This window comes from Protopterus annectens, chromosome 3.part1 (genome assembly GCF_019279795.1).
Source record: "Protopterus annectens isolate FY-2018-M chromosome 3.part1, PAN1.0, whole genome shotgun sequence".
NCBI classification, from domain to species: domain Eukaryota; kingdom Metazoa; phylum Chordata; order Ceratodontiformes; family Protopteridae; genus Protopterus; species Protopterus annectens.
The window spans coordinates 401503258-401522425 of NC_056732.1; the positions used below are offsets into that span (position 1 = coordinate 401503258).

The following is a 19168-nucleotide window of genomic DNA, read 5'->3' on the forward strand; positions in this document are numbered from 1 at the left end:
TAGAGAGAGGTGTGTTCTGAATGGTTACATTATCAGCCTTTGTTTGTCTGGCGTGAGATAAGCCATCTGGGCAGTTGTATTTAAGCTTGCACCCAGGAATATTATCTCTTGAGAGGGTACTAGTTTTGATTTCTTTTTGTTTACCGTGTACCCTAGGCAAATTAGTAATCTGTTTACAAATGCCAGATGCCTCAGTAGAATGTCTTTGCTCTCTGCTTGAATAAGGCAATCATCCAAGTAAGGGTATATTTGAATTCCCCTTTGTCTGCAGAAAGCAATTACTGGTGCCAGGCATTTTGAGAAGACCCTGGGCGCACTAGATAAGCCAAAGGGCAGTGCAGAGAATTGGTAGTGCATTGAGCCAGCTATGAATCTGAGGTATCGTCTGCAAGATTCTCTGATTGGGACATGCAGGTATGCCTCTTTTAGGTCCAAAGTTACAAGCCAAGCCTTCTTGCCCAGCATGGGCAGAAGCTGCTGCAGTGTCAACATTTTGAATTTTGGAACGTCCAGAAAAGTGTTTAGAATAGACAGGTCCAGTATTGGTCTCCAGGCTTTGTCCTTTCTGGGTACCAGGAATAGTCTTGAGTAAAACCCTTGTCCCTGCTCTTGCTCTGGTACTCGCTGAATGGCCCTCATGTCCATTAGGGATGTAACTTGCTTTTGTGCCTCCGCCCATTGATTTTGTGGCAGGTCTGGCATACCTTTTGCCTTTGGCAGGGTGTGAAAGTGGAACCTGTAACCCTGGGACACTATATTCAAGACCCATTTGTCCTAGATGATTATATGCCAATTTTGTGAAAAAAGTGCTATATTTCCCCCTAAGGGGACTGCCAAAAGATAAGTGCTTGGTATTGGCAGAGGAAAGTCATTGGGACTGTTTTCTATATGGCTGTGATTTGTCTTCTCCGCTTTTGGAGGTAGAAGCACCCCATTGTTTAGGCCTGTATGAGCCTTGGGGCTGTGATCTGCCTCTAGGGTGTCTGTATCTGCCTCTTTGTGGCCTGTCTGATACTGGAAAGGACCAATTCTTTGAAGGTCAGTTCCTGCTAAATCTGGGTGGTTGTACCTGTAAGAAATCCTTAACTGTCTGCATAGATTTCGCTTTATCCTTCATTTTCTTCAACACCTCTTCTGCCTTAACACCAAACAAAGTATCTTGCTGTAAAGGAGCATCCAATAATTTTGCTTTAACATGAGCAGGCAGATTTTGTTCCTTTAACCAAGCATGCCTTCTAATGACAGTACCCGTAACAGCGGCCCTGCAACAGGCCTCCAGTGATTCAAAACCACATTGCAAAGCATGCAATAAATCCTGCATTTCCTTGTTATCTGGACATTCAGAATTTGTCAACATTTTCTGTTTTAGCAGTGAAATTAAATACTGCTGATGTTTAAGCATATGAAATTGACAATTTAAAGCCCTTACAGCCAAGGTAGCAGAAGTGTAAACTTTTTTCTCCCATCTGTCCAGTGCCCTAAAATCCCTATCAGAGGGGCCAGGGTTTTTGCAGTGGAAGCCTTGACCCCTTTGTGACCCTGAGATATAGTTTCTGGGTCAGCAGCAGGGTTTTTATATAGAAATTTGTGGGAATCTGGAACCCTGTAGTATCTGTCTGGCTTAACCGGTGCAGGGGGTAAAGAGTCAGGAGACAGGCTGGACTCTGAAAATACATCATCTACTATGTCTAGAACAGGTGGAATAGCAAGAGGTCTGTGCTGAGGTAGTTAAAGAAAGTCTCTAATCCTTTTCTTAGATTCTGAGTAATCTTGGCTCTCCCAGTGAAAGTGCTCCCTCATGGTATGAAGGGTTTCCCCAAAAGAATAATCCTCAGCAGGAGAGGCTGAAGGAATAGACTCTTCAGCATCAGAATCCTCATCGGGAGGAAGGGGGTATCTCTGTTCAGAAGAGGAGTCAGAGGAAATGGAAACCTGATTTGAAGATTCATATTCTGTCTCTTGCCTGGGCCTTTTATCAGGAGCTGGATGGGAACCCCTGATCAAAGTAATTAGGTCTCCGGCCATTTTAAGCATCTGTTTTTTAGGCATGGAAGTCTGTGCAGGAGAATGCTGTACTTGTTTCTTTGTCTTTAGAGCTGCTTTAGTCTTTGCCTTTGATGCTGAGGTTGACTTTACATATAACTATGTAGGTCTGAAAACACCCTCAGAAGCCGATGGCTGCTCAGCGGCTCCAGACCCATCTGAGGAAATAGTTTCCGAGTGTCCAATACCTTGAGTATCCAGAGGCCTAGTCGGCTCCACGTGGGAGTCGGAAGCGCCTGTGGCTCTGAGGTAGCGGGTGTCAGGGGCTGCGAAAGTGCCTCACTGAGAACTGGCAAAACTGGCCTCGTGGAGGTTTCGTCATCAGTTCTGAACCTCGGATGCCTGTCCTTTTCCTTATCCTTGCACTTTTTATAAAATCCGATCTTCGGCTAAAGTAATGAAAGGCAAAATCATACCGATGCTTAATAGTGCATTGGTTAAACCTAGCACAAAACTGACAGCTAGCAACGTCGTGGTCAGGGCCTAGGCAAGGAATACAGTAAGAATGAAAATCCTTATGAGGTATTTGCTTCCCACAAGAAATACAATTGTTAACTTTTTCTGACATAGGTCTGGAGCAAGAAAAAAGTTTCCCCAACGGGGTACTTAGCTTTAATGAGGACTTTGGATCTGAAAATCGTTTTGAAAATCTCAGGAGTTGGCCGACCGGCACTTGCGAACTGCTTTTGCTTCGGGCACCGCGCGGCAAGAAAGACTGAAGAAAATGGCGTCGGCTGCATCTTTTATACCCCTGGCGCACTGACGTCAGGGAAGAGGCAACATCAACTGACGCAGGAACAGGACTTTGGAATTCAGGCCGACTGCAGGTAGCCTGCCAGCAGGATAACCCAAGTGTAATGACTGCAACAGTGAAACACGATGAACATCTCAAGTTGTAACAGATACCCACTTCAGTTTTTGATGACATATGGACAGACACAAGCAAACTGACATGCATATTAGTACATGTTGGCAATTTTGTGCTGGCCTTCTAATCTAAATTTTTGACATTATAGTGCTCACATTTTACATTAAATAAATACCAGCAACAATTTTCCCTTGCTACAATCAGACAACAAATTACACTTTAAAATTTATAATTAAACAATAACAATTATTAAAAAAATAAGGTGAGCTTTTGCCCCTTAAACCCCTACTACATAACATCACAGCACTGTCAGTAACTGACAAACAGCATGGGACAGTCATAAATAAAACAAACCTAAACAGCACAGGGCACCCAGAAATATAAATGACAACTCCATTAATTCTATTTATGTTCAAGATTCTCTTTAATTTTACCATTAGTAGGGAGTGGTTAGGTGTTTGGCAACTCCCCTTATTTTCATGTGTTTGATGTATTTTTTCCTTTTACATAAATCTTTACCTTTGCTGTTGGCATGGGAGGGGACAACCATTAACTTTGGGTCTCCCTTAATTTTTTTCTCCCAAGGCATTTCAGACTAAAAACAATCTTTCAAAATACTCAGAAAAAAAAAACACCAGAATAGAAACAGTGCAACAATTAAAGCTACTGGGAGTCACAACAGATGAGTACCTAAAATCCGATCTACACATTCTCCGAGCTGTTAAAAAATACAACAGCAACTTGGTGTATTATACAGAAGTAAACACTACCTCACTGACAGTACTAGAAAAAACATTGTATCAAACTACTTACTACCCTCTGTCCTTTATGAATCTTCCATCTTGACTAACCTTCACAGCACTTAAAAATGAAAATAGACAAAACTGATACATTTGCCAACAATTTTCCTAAACAAATTCCCACTGCTTAGCCTTAAACCAACTACACTGGCTAAAACCTCCCACAATATCTTATAGGTAACCATTAGAAATGTTGGGACTCGCTACATTGAGTCTTGAAACATGGAGACTGAATGGCCAAAAGAATGGACTTACATATACTATGTCTGAGATGCCATTTCTCAGAATATTCCCTTTTCTCCAAGACAGATATGGCAATCCCGACCTTGGTATATATAAGTTCTGGAGGTGTACCTCTCTGCAAAAAAAAAGTTTAAAGGAGAATAATAATTTTTGAGATTCTCTCTTCTCCTGTGTTTTCAGTCTTTTTTTTTTTTTTAGTTTCTCGGCACTTGGCATTTCGAGTGCCGACATTTCAATAGGGAGCCATCTTATCATACTTACAGCTATTTATTGCCCATAACCTAATATATAAATCAGAAAACTGTCCAGAACTACAGAACACCATAAAATTATTACTCAGCCAGGGAACAAAACTCTCAAAATGAATCACTTTTACTCAACACCAAATCTAATATTACTGCTGGTGACTCACTCTACTCATGCTATGTTTCCAAACTGTGGAACTCCCTACAATTATATTTAAAGCAAATTGAAAAACTACAGGTTTTCAAAAATAAACAACACCTAAATAACTCCTGGCTATGCTGCTGCTCAGGCCCAGGCTAATACCTTAGCTGTAAACACTACTGTTTAATTTGACTACTCACTATTTCACTACACATTAATGCGACTATATGCAACTTTCTGCCTCCTAACCTTTGCTCTGTTTCAAAACAGAAGCACATCTCGTATCATTTCTTACTCCTGAAAGTTTATCTACGCAGTAATCAACAGCTATACCTCATCCTCTCATGTAACATATCTATCAGCAGTAGGGAGACAGCTAGAAAGGTGTTTGGTGTGACATCTGGACAGAGTTAGGAGGACAAGGAGACCTGATGGCAGAATGAGGAAGTACAGGAGAGTATACACAGGAAGAGGTTGGTGAAGAAGTGGGATTGTCAGAGAGATGAAGAGGAGTATAAGGAGATGAGGCACACTGTGAAGAGAAAGGCGGCAAAGGCTACGGATAAGGCATATGGAGATTTGTATGAAAGGTTGGACACTAAGGAGGGAGAAAAGGACCTGTACTGATTTGCTAGACAGAAGGGCCGAGGTGGGAAAGATGTGTAGTAGGTAAGGCTGATAAAGGATAATGAGGCAAACATACTCACAAGCAAGAAGAGTGTATTGAGCATATGGAAAGAGTACTTTGCGGGGCTGATGAATGAAGAGAATGAAAGAGAGAGAGAAGGCTGGATGATGTGGGGATAGTGAATCAGGAAGTGCAACAGATTAGCAAGGAGGAAGTAAGAACAGCTATGAAGAGGATGAAGATTGGAAAGGCTGTTGGCCCAGATGACATACCTGAGGAAGCATGGAAGTGTTTAAGAGAGATGGCAGTAGAGTTTTAAACCAGACTGTTTAATGAAATCTTGGAAAGTGACAGGATGCCTGAGGAGTGGTACGGATTTTTAAGAATATGGGTGATGTGCAGAGCTGTAGTAACTACAGAGGGATAAAATTGATCAGTCACAGCATGAATTTATGGGAAAGAGTAGTGGAAGCTAGGTTAAGAAGGGAGGTGATGATTAGTGAGCAATAGTATAGATTCATGCCAGGAAACAGCACTACAGATGCAATGTTTGCTCTGAGGGTGTTGATGGAGAAGTATACAGAAGGTCACAAAGAGCTGCATTGTGTCTTTGTGGAATTAGAGAAAGCATATGACAGAGTGCCTAGACAGGAGTTGTGGTATTGTATGAGGAAGTCAAGAGTGGCAGAGAAGTATGCAAGAGTGGTACAGGATATGTACAAGGGTAGTGTGACAGTGGTGAGGTCTGCGGTAGGAATGACACGATGCATTCAAGGTGGAGGTGGGATTATATCAAGGATCAGGCTGAGCCCTTTCTTATTTGCATTGGTGATGGACAAGTTGACAGATGAGATCAGACAGGAGTCCCCATGGACTATGATGTTTGCAGATGACATTGTGTATAGTGAGAGTAGGGAACAGGTTAAGGAGACCCTGGAGAGGTGGAGATATGCTCTAGAGAGGAGAGGAATGAAGGTCAGCAGGACTAAGACAGAATACATGTATGAGAATGAGAGGGAGGATAGAGGAATGGTGAGGATCCAGGGGGTAGAGATGGCAAAGGTGGATGTGTTTAAATACTTAGGCTCAATAGTTCAGAGTAATGGAGAGTGTGGAAGAGAGGTGAAGAAGAGTACAGGCAGTGTGGAGTGGGTGGAGAACATTGACAGAGATTACGTTGATGTGGACATGTGTTGAGGAGGGATGCTGCATATATTGGGAGAAGGATGCTAAGGATGGAGCTGCCAGATAAGAGGAAAACAGGAAGGCCTAAGATAAGGTTTATAGATGTGATGAAAGAGGACATGCAGGTGGTTGGTGTGACAGAGCAAAATGCAGAGAACAGGAAGAAATGGAAACGCTGTCATGACCCCTAACAGGAACAGCCAACAGAAGAAGAAGAAGATCAGCAGTACTTTCATTCCACCTCAGCTTGATCTTTGGCATCAAGTCAAAGTACTCAGTTTTATTAATCACAAATATCTACTACTGCATTGTAAAGTGGGCGGTTCAGTGTTGCAGTAGTTAGCATTGTCACCTCACAGTAAGAGGTTCTCTAGTTCAATTCTTGGCTGGGGTGTCTTCTGTGCAGAGTCTGCAAGTCCTCCCTGTGTTCGAGTGGGTTTTCTCCGGGTGCTCTGGTTTCCTCCCACATCTCTAAGATATGGGATAGGTGGACTGGACACTCTAAATTGGCCCTAGGTGAGAGTATGTGTGTGTGTGTGTGTGTGTGTGTGTGTGTGTGTGTGTGTGTGTGTGTGTGTGTGTGTGTGTGTGTGTGTGGTATGCCCTCCAGAGGAGGGTTGGGCACTCAGCTAGCAACCCATCCCTGTAAAAATTGTGACCACTAATGAAACAACGAGTGCCTGGAAAGTGCTCGACACGAGGCGGACGAGACGGACAGAGTATCGTAAAGTAATTTACCAGTGTATGTCAATGTATGCCCATAATAACATTGCAGGATTTGAATTATGTTCATGTACTTTACTGAAAGTTTTTGTGTAATCCTATCTCTCTGTACAGCAAGTGCTATCCTATGTGACTTTTACTCCTTGTATTAATGCATGACATTGTATAATTCGGTGGCCACTTGGGCTTTCCCTGTCAACAAATGCAAACAAATATAAATAAATAATATTGTACGTCATGCATTTTCTGTATTTATTTTTGTCTTTTATTTGCATTCATTTATGTTTGTGTGTGTCTCTGCCAAATGCTAACATCATCGCTGCAGTGTCAATCATCCCCAAATAAGAATTCCATATGGTCTCAGTCATTTAAATCCTACCCAAAAATAACATGAATTGGTGGCAGGCCAGTACATTTCAATATAATCCTTATAGCCATCCATCCACAACCCTCTTTTTCCCACTTTTGCACATGGGGTCAGGGTAGTTCTTCCACACCGCATACTTGCACCTATGGTCAGTTTAGATTGTCCAATCCACTTACTGCTTGTCTTTGGAATGTGGGAAGTAACCCACATGAACACAGGAAGGATATGCAGACTCCGCAAGAAGACTTGAACCGGGCAACCTCTTGCTGTGAGGCATCAATGCTATCTGCTGTGCCACTGTACCACCTAATATAACCCTTAGATATTTTTACAAAAATATTTTTCATTACTCTGAAGATAGGGAGGAATTGCAGCTTGTGGAAGGGAGTAAAGCTAAAATGAATCTTAACTTTAACAGTGGTATTCATAAACAGGGTCCACAATGCGGTAGGGCTAGTACATTGTCCAAACCACAAACTACATACCACAGCCCCACATAGTTTACGACTGCACCCTGAACAACAACATCATCATTAAATGCAATGCCAAAACTTGCAACATTACTTTCAGCATGGGATGCAAAGGTACAACCCATTGTGAAGTGCAATATATACAGACACAGTGCCACAACTCCAGTACAGTAACATGAAATACTATTCACCAATAGGAAGGAATACCTCACCAAATCCCTTTGTTAGAATACTAGTTAAATGAGACCTACTCCACAGGCATGGGAAAGGAGGTGAAATGCTTATAAATCATGCAGCCTGACCAAGTCAGTAGATTAGTGGTAGATGGGACAACCAAAGGCAGGTGTTTGCAAGAGCATTCAAAGTTTATTATACACAATAACATAATGACACACAGACAAAAACACACAGGCACACACTCTCCTATGCACACCTACAGTACTAGTAACCAGGCTCCAAAAATGACATCTCACAGTCCTTACTGCTTCCAGTATCTGTCTACACTACTCCCACTTCAAGATGCAAAATACTATCCTGTGGTACTGTCTATGTTAGATAGCATAGCATAAGTCTTTAGTGTCCGTCCTAAAACTTCCTCCCTCCTGACCTATGAAGCATTTTTAATATATTCATAACTATTCAGATCCAAAGGAATGCCCTGATAAGTCACAGGTTGGGTTTAATACTCTTAACAGTGTCTCCACCAGACCTTCAAGATATGTAATTACTAAAACAGAAATAAGGGCATAATACATTATCAACTCTAGACTCATCCACTCCAGCACAGAAACTCTGAGTAAAACAAAATAAACCACAACTAACGAAAGGGCTTATCTAAATTAGGATACTCCTATCCATATTTAACTAACCTTCCATTCCTGCAGTTCACTACATGTTAGGGTTCATAGGGTGTTGTTCGTATGTGTCTTCAGATCTGCATGACAAATAATGTTCTGCTAATTGCACATAGAGTTAATAGTCCCGGGCCTCCGTTGAAAAATGGCTCTTCAGCTCAGTCGGACAATCCCGGTCAGCAAATATAAATAAATATAGTAGTGAATGTGGTTACTCCTATGTAATAATCGGATTATATAAGAGGATTACAGGAAGGGACAAGTAGGCTGTGGATACATTCTGAAAACTGAAATATATGTAAGAATGCGGGGTAGGGAACCAATCACCTCTTTCTCCAGTTTTGAATGATTATTAACTTTTGGGCACAACAGTTTTAACTTCTTTAAGACCAACTGTTTGCTGAATAATTAAGTGAATTATGCATTTCCTCTTGTGTGTGACCCCACATACTGACTTGCACTGTAAGTCATACATCCATACAGCATAGTAGCAGCACAGGGCAAGTTATAGTTACAGGACTGCACACTATGTCTGTGAATACAGTAGCTCATTCCCATGCCATATGAATACTGCCTCAGAATATTTTAGCATACTGTGCATCCTAATCTGTGACTTCATTGTTTATCTATACTAATTTTAAAATACACCACTTTTTCTGTGTTTTCCTACTTTATTATTTACACCCAGGTGTTTCATTTAGCAATGTTGGTATGTGCTTTTTCCTTGCTGCAATTAGTTGCTGCCTGCCAGGGTTGTCAAAAATAGGCAATGCACATGCTAGAACCTTATGAAATCACTAAATATAAAACTAATAAAGAAAATGCACTTGTGTTGATTCCATGCCTGTAGAAGCATTTACTGTGATATCCAAGAACGTCTTTTGATACACAGTACTGGTAAAATATGCTTTACTGAAGCACAAAATGTCAAAACTCAAACTCATTCTGGGAAAATAAAACATAAAAAAGGCTGTATGTCATTATCATAAAACAAAATTTTCTCCTATACAACACAGGTTTGGAACAATTAAGGCTAAATTAATTTTGTAATATTGGTAGGATTTAGAAATTCACCGCAGTCTACACCCACACAAGCAATTCTGCATAACCTGCAAGGCAAGGTTAACTCACTAAGGACCAATGAAAATGCACTTGTGCAGAAATGTGGCAGAAGTCAATCAGAAACATTTATGGCAACAGAAATATAGAGATAGTCCATGGAACTAACAGTACATGTGCACATTGATAATTTGCAGTGCACCTGCTATTTTCTATGAGATAAATTTCAAAAACTGGTGCATGGGTACTTGCAAACGTCTGTGCTCATACACTCCTTTTGACTGTGATTCTGTCAGCATACTAACTCTAATCCTACTTTATATTTAACGCATTTATATACTATGTTCTTTCAGTTACCCTTTATATAATGTCATTTATCTACTGCCTTTACACCCTCAAGCCCAACATGATATTCACTCATGTCATGTATCTATCGTGTTTTCCCTGGGCTGAGACTAAAATAGGTACAATGGGATCACTACTCTACCCTGGTTAACAAATTCAAAATAAAATACAACAAATAAATACATTTCTGTACTCTCTGATATATATGTATACACGGTTCCCCTTTATAATCTCAAAATACTGAAATCTCGAATTTCAGTATCTTGAGACCATAAAGGCGAACGTTCAAAATCCTGAAACCCCAAAACCGCGAAATACAAAATATCGAACATAAACACACCATACACCACACAACACACACACTATCCTACCCTACCCACACTACAAAAAAAATCAAACAAAACATTCACAAACACAAGAACACAAACCAACACACCTACACTACATATAAGCAGGGGGGCACCATCCATGTGGGGGGCTGCACCCCCCACTTATATATATATATATACTAACTCCAAGATTGCACAAACAGGAAAAGACAGCAAACTCACACCCAGACATTCTACAGTCCCTCGCGCGAACACACACACACACACACACACACACACACACACACACACACACACACACACACACACACACACACACACACACACACACACATTACAATAGGAAAGACAAAGGTTTGGATTCATAGACAAAGGCACAGCAGTATAACACATGCTGCAGCAATGCCATTTATCAAATCATAATCAAACACATTTTCGCTAATACACTAAATCATTAAGAGAGAATGTGCATGAGTTAAGCACTGTGTTACTGCACAGCACAAGTACCTAGGAGACCATACATGACACATATACACACTTGCAGATGTGAGCACACACAAGCACACACACACACAAACATGCATACACTCATACACACATACAGAAACCTGCTTATATACACAAACATAGAGATATGGCATACTGTACATACCTTAGCTGCTGTGGGGTGGGGGAAGCTACACAGAGCACAGCCACTATAGACTGTGGCCCAGCTCTGCAAGCCACCCCATCCAAAAGCAGAGACCACACATACAGTCATACACTGTGCACAAATACTCAGATATTCACACAGACAGATATACAAATATTCAGTGTCTGCATCCATGATCTTCCAATTTATATTTCAAGTCACATGAGGCAGAGGTCATCCATATATACAAGACATGCACATGCATGTACTTACAATAAGCATTCTACGCATGCATTCAAAGAACCACTGACACACTTCACACCGTCCCTGTACAGATACACACAGACACACACACAAACACATATGGCACACAGGCATACACACATACACACTTGCACACTCTCCCATACACACCTACAGTACTAGTGACCAGCCTGGCAAACTTTGTAGGGTGAAACTGCCCTGCTTCATCCTGCACAGGATTCCTTCCTACTGAAAACCATAGCTGCAGATTATTAATTAGCCATGTACAGTTATGCATTTTCTGCACTGTTCTGGGGGTGTTACTTACACAGAATGGATGTCTATGACTTCTATATTATACAAATTTCCTAACTGAGCAGTGCACAAGGCTGCTTATGGTCTTCATTAGCATATCCCTCCACATCCAGGATTACATGCAGGACTAAAACTGTTGCTGTCAGCTCAGTAGCTCTGAACCATCGTACTAAGCAACAGATTGTATGTAAATTCAGACAGGCTTATCTTGTGTAAAAGACATGTTGCAGGCTTTGCATGCTAGGCAACCTTTCTAGGACTCCTAACCAGGGTGTCATATTTCATATTCATTGCATGCCACTGTGTGGGCCCGTCAGGTTACTCAGTTGGGACATTCAGAGATTTGCTACTGATTTACACCTCTGGTTCCCTGCTCTACACAAAATCTATGCCATGTAACTCCATCCCACAGCAGCACACGCAATGGCACAAATTTGGGGCTATCTCTGACATTCCCGATAACCTAAGTTTTGTAGACTGAAAAGGGTTGGTAAAAAATAAATAAAACAAAAATGGTCAAGTTCTTATTTTATAAATTCACGCTCCTTTTTTCAAGGACAACATAAACCAGGAAATATGAACATCTTTTTTCTGTACATATTCTCCTTTGCCAGTGGATCATCATCAGCCCCTCCTGTGAGATAAAGCACTCCCAGTCCCCTAATACCTCACATTACATAGGACTGACAAAATGCTGACCATAGAGGGCCATCATCTAGGCAGGTATGCACAAGTTTGCACCACTTTCTGCACTGCACATCTACACATCTTTGAGGGGGCAGGAAGTGCCCTCATCCTAATGGCATGAGAGTAATAGTTCACCCTCTTATCTGGCTGGGGTAATTTGTGTTTCATGACTAGACTTTAATTATCCACAGGCTAGGTAACTACTCAGCATCTTCGCTACTCTCTAACTGCAAACTGGGAGTTACTGTCAAGTCCCCCTTTGATACCCTAACTCTTAAGCAAGAGCTTACACTAGTAAATATGTGGCATACTGAAAATGGGCTCAAATTAAATATCTGACAACCAACTCTCCCTCTAGCATACAGCAGAGATAGTACTCCACTTCAAAATGAGAATATTGTTAGGGATCTTAGAACATGGGCTAACTCCCTCTTGTTTGATCATCATGTGACAAAAGTCATCAAAAAGACCACCTGCTTAGTGCAGCTAACTGCCTTAAGGAATATCATCCAGATCTAAGGAGGTCATTGCTCCCTTATATTTAGCATTGATTAAGCCAATTAAGGAGGAAACCCCCCCCATTTGGCATGTACCTCACTAGATATGTTAAGCCAATAGAAAGACCACAGAGGTTCCTAACAAAGAAGAGAACAGGCTTAAAGACCCTAAATTACTAAGAGAAATTGGAAGCACTGACCCTTTATTCAGTACCTTGCAGACACTTAAAGGAAGATCTGTGCTTTACTTTCCATGCCATTAGGGATCAGCTGTCTTGGATCTCTTGGATCTCCAGTCTAATATTTCCAGTACTAAAAGATCCAGGGAAATAAATTGTCACCATCAGATAAATAACATGCTATGGAAATTAAGTTTATCAGGCAGCTCTTTCCCCATTTCTGGAACACAGTGGCCCTGCAGATGAGGCAGTTTGATATCATCTTTCAAACAGGAAGAGTGAGCTTATGGAGGAGAGTACTGAGAACTAAAAAGAAACATTATTATGACAATTATAAGCAGAGGGTGAAAATCAAGCTTTTTATGCAACAGGAAATTTACTTTGCTAAGAAAAATAAACAAGTTTGTCCAGTGTCATGAAGTCTATTCATGCAAATGGTGAATGCTGATTTTCAGCTATACTACTAACTGAAAATTACTACTTAAATTGCACTGCACTGTATTAATACTGCATAATGTTTAACTCATAATATTATTTACTCATGGTATTATTACATTATAGGAAATAATATTCAAATATTACTTTTATATAGAACTATATAAAACATGATCCAACTTGAGACTGCCTTTTAAGTGTACATAGACAATATGCAACCCTTCATTCTCTGTCCTACAGAGCATCAAAATGACTAAATATTAACACCCAGGAACTACCTGCTCAGAAATGTATAAAATCACTTTGAGTTTGCATTCTAGGCTTCATCTTCTGCCATTTTTACATCAATTACATATTTTTGTTGAGTTTTCTGAGGATCTATGTCTTCAAGGCCAGTGTTTTAAGGTCCTTGGCTACTTCTGCTTGTTCACCTTTAAACACCGGTTAGTATCAGAATATCTCTGTGTTAGTATGCAGTGCAGGCATTGTTCTTGCTACATGACACATAATTTCAGCAGCTGTGTCTACAATCTCTTAAGAAGGCGGCTTTCCTTCTGAAATTCAGATTTGTTTTCAAACCAACCACTACTGCACCGATGGCAGACAATCAGTTTAATAACTAACAAGAAAAAAGAGTGTCACTGATATCTCCTGTTCTGTTTATCCTTCTAGTATCTGGTATTTGAGCTGTGCTTCTCCTCTGATTACAAAAGATGGCAATGTTTCAAAGGAGATATAAGTGGTTGAGCTGAGACTTGAAAAAGCTGGAGAATGACATCTGTGCAAAGTATATGGAATGAGAAAGGAAAGAATGGGAAATTTGTATGGATGAGGTTATGAAATTAGAAAGCGGTAAGAATTACAGAATAATTGTTGATGAGAAGTATGTTAGCATCATACACACTTTCAAAGAATCTGTCAAATAAAGAGAAATATTGGTAGTGCATAGGAATACTGTAGTATAATATTAGACTGAGGAAATAAGAATAAAAGGAAAACAGCTTGGGGAAGTGATGGAGTTAGCCCATATTGTCCTAAAGCAACATAATAAGTCAAAGTTTCCCTTTTACTGACTGAGTGCATTTTATGCAGAAGGAATATAATGCCACTGATGACTAATAAGAGATGGAAATAAAAATATTTTTATATTAGGTGAGAAGTATGATAGGTCAATGGTTGCATTGATAAAGGACTGAATAACTTTATATAGTTTTCAGATGATTACAAAGAAAATTGGGTATAATGAGAAGCTTTAAAAATATACTGGTTTATGATAAAGGTGAACGTGTAGTTATCCAGCTTTTGTTTTATCTAAAGTGGAACATGTAAATCATGGTTATTAATATATTATGGAAAGGTCAAAAGATGGGCTGGAATAATTTGAAATTAGTATGTGAACCAGTTTACCCTTAAAACAAGACAGCACCACTGGCCCATTCAGTAAACTTGGATATAAAAAGGTAATAACTATACAAATTTATGCATGTGCTTTGTGCTGATATGTTTCTATCACAGCAATAACACTGTTACTAAAAAGAAATGACAATTTCTCATCATTTGTCTAATTTAGCTTAGTGAAATCAATACCTCACACTATTACAAGAAAAGAAGTATTGAAAAATGTGAAAACAAGTAAAGATGTTGCTTACAGTCTGTTGCCATGCCAACAGCAAGGCACTTTTTGAAACGACATTCCTGGCACTGGTTTCGAGTTATTTTGTCTATCAAGCATTTTCCTTCGTATTTACAGCTATAGCTTGGATGCAGGTTCTTCTGAATGGTTCTTCTGAAGAATCCCTATGACAGGAGTCATAAAACACATAGTTACATATGTTAGCACTGAAATATTAATGAGAATAGGATACAAGTATTACAGTTACTAAATGGGTTGCTCTAACACATCTACATTAGTGCTTTTTCAAATCAGTGCAATAGGCCTACACTACAAGTGCACCTTCTTTGCAGAGTCAACATGTAAATGTGTCAGCAACAATGCTTCCATTTACCAGTTTCTTAGGCAACAATGTTTAAACTAAAATTACTATGAATATAACGTTTATTTGCATTCACCAACACAATGGCTAGGGCAGTAAATTGGCCTGGTAGGACACTGTTAACCTAAAAGTAGCTCTCTGATTTATTCAGTAGTAATATTTCTGCAAATCTGAAGATCTGGCTGCTACATATGTCTGAACAAGGTGAAACAATAGTTTACAACCTACATTCTGTGCTTGGAAATCTCAGCGTGGGCTTGCAGAATGCAATGAAGTCCTGAAGTCCTGAGCAAGTGCAATAAGTTCCATGCCAAACTTGCATCACACAGAGCCGTAGCTAGCGCCTAGTGCCTCCCCATGATCTGGTGCCCCTTGTGATGCCCAGCAATCAAGGAGCCTCTATCCTCACCACTAACACCAGTCTCATATATGAGGAAAGGATAATAAATACACAAAGTAAAGTGCAATTTCCCTTAAGAGCACACAGAGATCGCAGTCAGTCTGGGTCTTGTCGCTCCCTTGCTCTCCAGGTCCCCAATAAGACTCCCCATTGGCACAGCTGGATGGTCCAGATCTCAGCCTAGCCGGGCAAGCTAAAACCCTCTCTGTCCAACCAGTGCTTCATGTCCCTGCCCAAGTAGCTGACACACACACACACTTTGAGATAAGAGTTTATACAACCACACAGACACTTCTGGGGAAGGCTGGCACAGGTTCTCCAGCTGTGTCCCTTTTACCCAGACTATATGGTAGTACCCTGCCACCACCCAGCTAATATTTATCAGCTACTCAAAGGCCCTTAAAAGGGTGTCCAATTATTACTGTGCAATATTATTATCCAATTGGTAGTATGACTAAACAGTCAAGGCTTATTAGAGTGACTTGGTACAGGATCCTTATATACATGCAATGTACTCTTAGAGCTTAATTTATCTCTACACAAAACAGCCACAGTTGAAAGGGTTTAAAATATTTAATAATAAATAATTAAAACCACAAGACAATAAGTTCTACTACACAGTGCTAGTCAAGAGTTCAGAGATCACACAGAAATACTTAAAATAATTCAGTAGTATAGTTCTGACAACACAGAAAAACACTTAGTCTAATCTTTCTAGTTCCTAGCTATTTCTAAAAGAAAACACAAGTCTAAGATAACTTTCATATGAGCAAGACAGTGCTGTGAGTTGGATGGTCAAGACAAAAATGTTTAATGTCTTCTGATTTTCTCTGTTTAAATTGCTATTTTCAATCCTGATTCACATTACATCATTTCACACTTTCCTGATGTTTCCAGGCTAACAGAAACTACATAATTGTTATCTTGCACCTGCAGGAAACTACATCAATAAAAGACACTCCACATGTAAACTCTAGTAATTATTCCTTAAGTTATAACAATAGGCAGGATGCTTCACTCCAGACTCATCAACTCCAAATTCTAACTTCAAAGGGACACACATGAAATAATTTAAACTTCAAAGGACAGATAACAAATGCTTGACTTAGCTTTCTTTACAGCAGAGGGCAATGTTGCTACATTGTTTTAAGCTCAACATTTCACAGCATATCCTTTCATTTAAGAAAACAAGCTTGTAATTCAACATTCATATTTACAAATGATAGAATTATCTGCACAATTCTGTCTGGCTAGGCTGGCAACCTTCATCTATCTTCACCCAATCTTCACACCCCTCAACTCAAGTTGAGGAGCCAAAAAAAGGTCACTACCCAATCCAGAGTTCCCTACTTACTCAACACTCTTCTAATGTTCCAGCTATGTCCCTGTGCCCCTTGTCTTGAGAGAAAAAAATCTACTTTTAAATACTGTGCTACAATTTATATCACACACAAAGCGACAGCTTCAGTCCAACAAACAGTTATTTCATTTCAGTACCAGCATGGAAATGAATGCCTCTATTACACGCCCCCTTATACCTTGCATCCAGGGTGTCTGCTCCCTTTGCTCTACCCTAGGTATGCTTCTGGAATCACATAAATGGATATAATACAAACTGGCTTTATAGTTCTGTTGCCAGTGTCCACTGAGAAAGAGACAAATGTAATAAGAAGGCATTTTTTTTTGTTTACCAGAAAGAAGGCACTATCAATCTCTTAGTATGTGAGTACTGCAGATTATACTAGTTTTTAATGCGTCTCAAATGTTTTCATGGTTAAGGTACTATATGTAGTACTAGCAATTCGGCTTCAAATGGGAAAAGCATTACAGCTAAGCGAACAAATTATTTAGAAAGTTCTAGGCCTTACAGACATATTTCTAAGGTAAGGACATTTTACTTAACATATTTAATTATTTAGTAGGTAGATGAGGTACACCCCTAGTGCCCCTTTTCAATCATGATCTAACTGCAGTGAAATGAAAATAAAAATTACATAGATTACAAAAATCATTGCATTAAATGGCATTAGGGTAATCCTATACAACTAATTACAACAAGTACCTTAAAACCTTTTTTCTGTTAATATTCTTTACTTTTTTTTCCTTAAGGAAAACAGCACATTGGTACTATGACTGATGAAATAAAGTCAAAAACAACAGTGGGCAACTGCAACAATTTTTAAGTAACAATAAACTAGTATATATGAAACTATCCAACAGCAAATACACAACAGAGAAACGTCAAAGGAAAAACAGAAACTATATTCTTGGAAGTGAAAATATCACGACTACCTGGCGAGACAACAAAACACCCACCAACCATTTACTCTAGAGCTCCTATCAGCTTGAATTTGCCTAAAGGTAACTATTTTGTCAAAATTAACAAAAAAATCAGAAAAAATAAGCATCAGCAGCGGAGCTGAATAACAGTAGTACAATATAACACATTATACTTAAACTGGATCAGGAATGGGAGAGAATATAAAACAGTATACTTAAAATGGATCAGGAAATTGAAGAAAACACAGTTATAGACACTACTAACCATTTTGTCTGGCTGATTTGCATATCTACGATTACGTACTAATGGGGATGGAGACAAAGTTTAGCTTTACTTCTGCTATCCAAGTTGCTGCATTTGGTCATTTATACTGCCTAAGGAGTAGCAAAAGCAGAGAAAAATAGAAGAGTGAAGATTTACTTATATAGTCCTAGTTGTGTTCAACAGATTTCTTTCCACATTTTTTAACTGCTACAGTAAACTCTTAGTTATCCAGAACTCAAGAAACCAGAACTCTCATGCAACCAGAAAAAAAATTGAAGAAATACAGTACAGTATGAACAATTCAGTTTTTCATGGTGTTGTACTTTCTGTTCCCTCCACAGAAACATACCTTACATTTTTACAGTTTTAGAGTTTTAAAAAGGAAGATAAAAATAAATTCCCTCTCTCCCCAACCTGAAAACAAGTCAATCCAAACAAGTCAAATCGCTAAAACATCAACACTCGCTCCATACTCAGTCAGTTTGCATCAGATTGCACATTCTCTCTCCAATCTCTCACATATAGTCTCTTCAGCTTTCATACATGCATTCACTCATTCTCTCTTTATCTCTCTCTCTGATCTCTCATACACACTCTCTTCGGCTTTCATACATCTCTCCGATCTCTCACACACAGCTACACCAACCTCTGTGTCCAATCTGTAAGACTAATACCCTATGGGAAGAATCAGTCACATAGAGTTTGCCCATTTTGCTGTGGGGGCCAACAGCACCTATACATTAAATCACCTTTGCCATTATTTTCACAACAATATGGCATAACTGGTAGACTATTAAGGAGAAGCCAGGTAAGGCATTTAATCTGTCCTGAAGAAGATCCCCTTCAAACAGTAATCCAGGTTAACATTAGGTCAGCAAACCCCCCATCCTTAAGTTTAGAGTTTTTCAATAGTGCAGTTATCTTGAAGGCTAAGGAAATAA

At 39.6% G+C, this 19168-nt stretch overlaps 1 protein-coding gene across 3 annotated transcripts in view; it reads right to left on the reverse strand.

Annotated features, from left to right (window-relative positions):
- THRB (thyroid hormone receptor beta) overlaps positions 1–19168 on the reverse strand; it is a 996269-nt gene that overhangs the window by 290316 nt on the left and 686785 nt on the right. For all 3 annotated transcript variants that reach the window (XM_044066875.1, XM_044066876.1, XM_044066874.1), the window contains one exon: positions 14938–15085. In XM_044066875.1, the coding sequence (XP_043922810.1) occupies positions 14938–15085 (148 nt within the window). The remainder of the gene's footprint in view (positions 1–14937; positions 15086–19168) is intronic.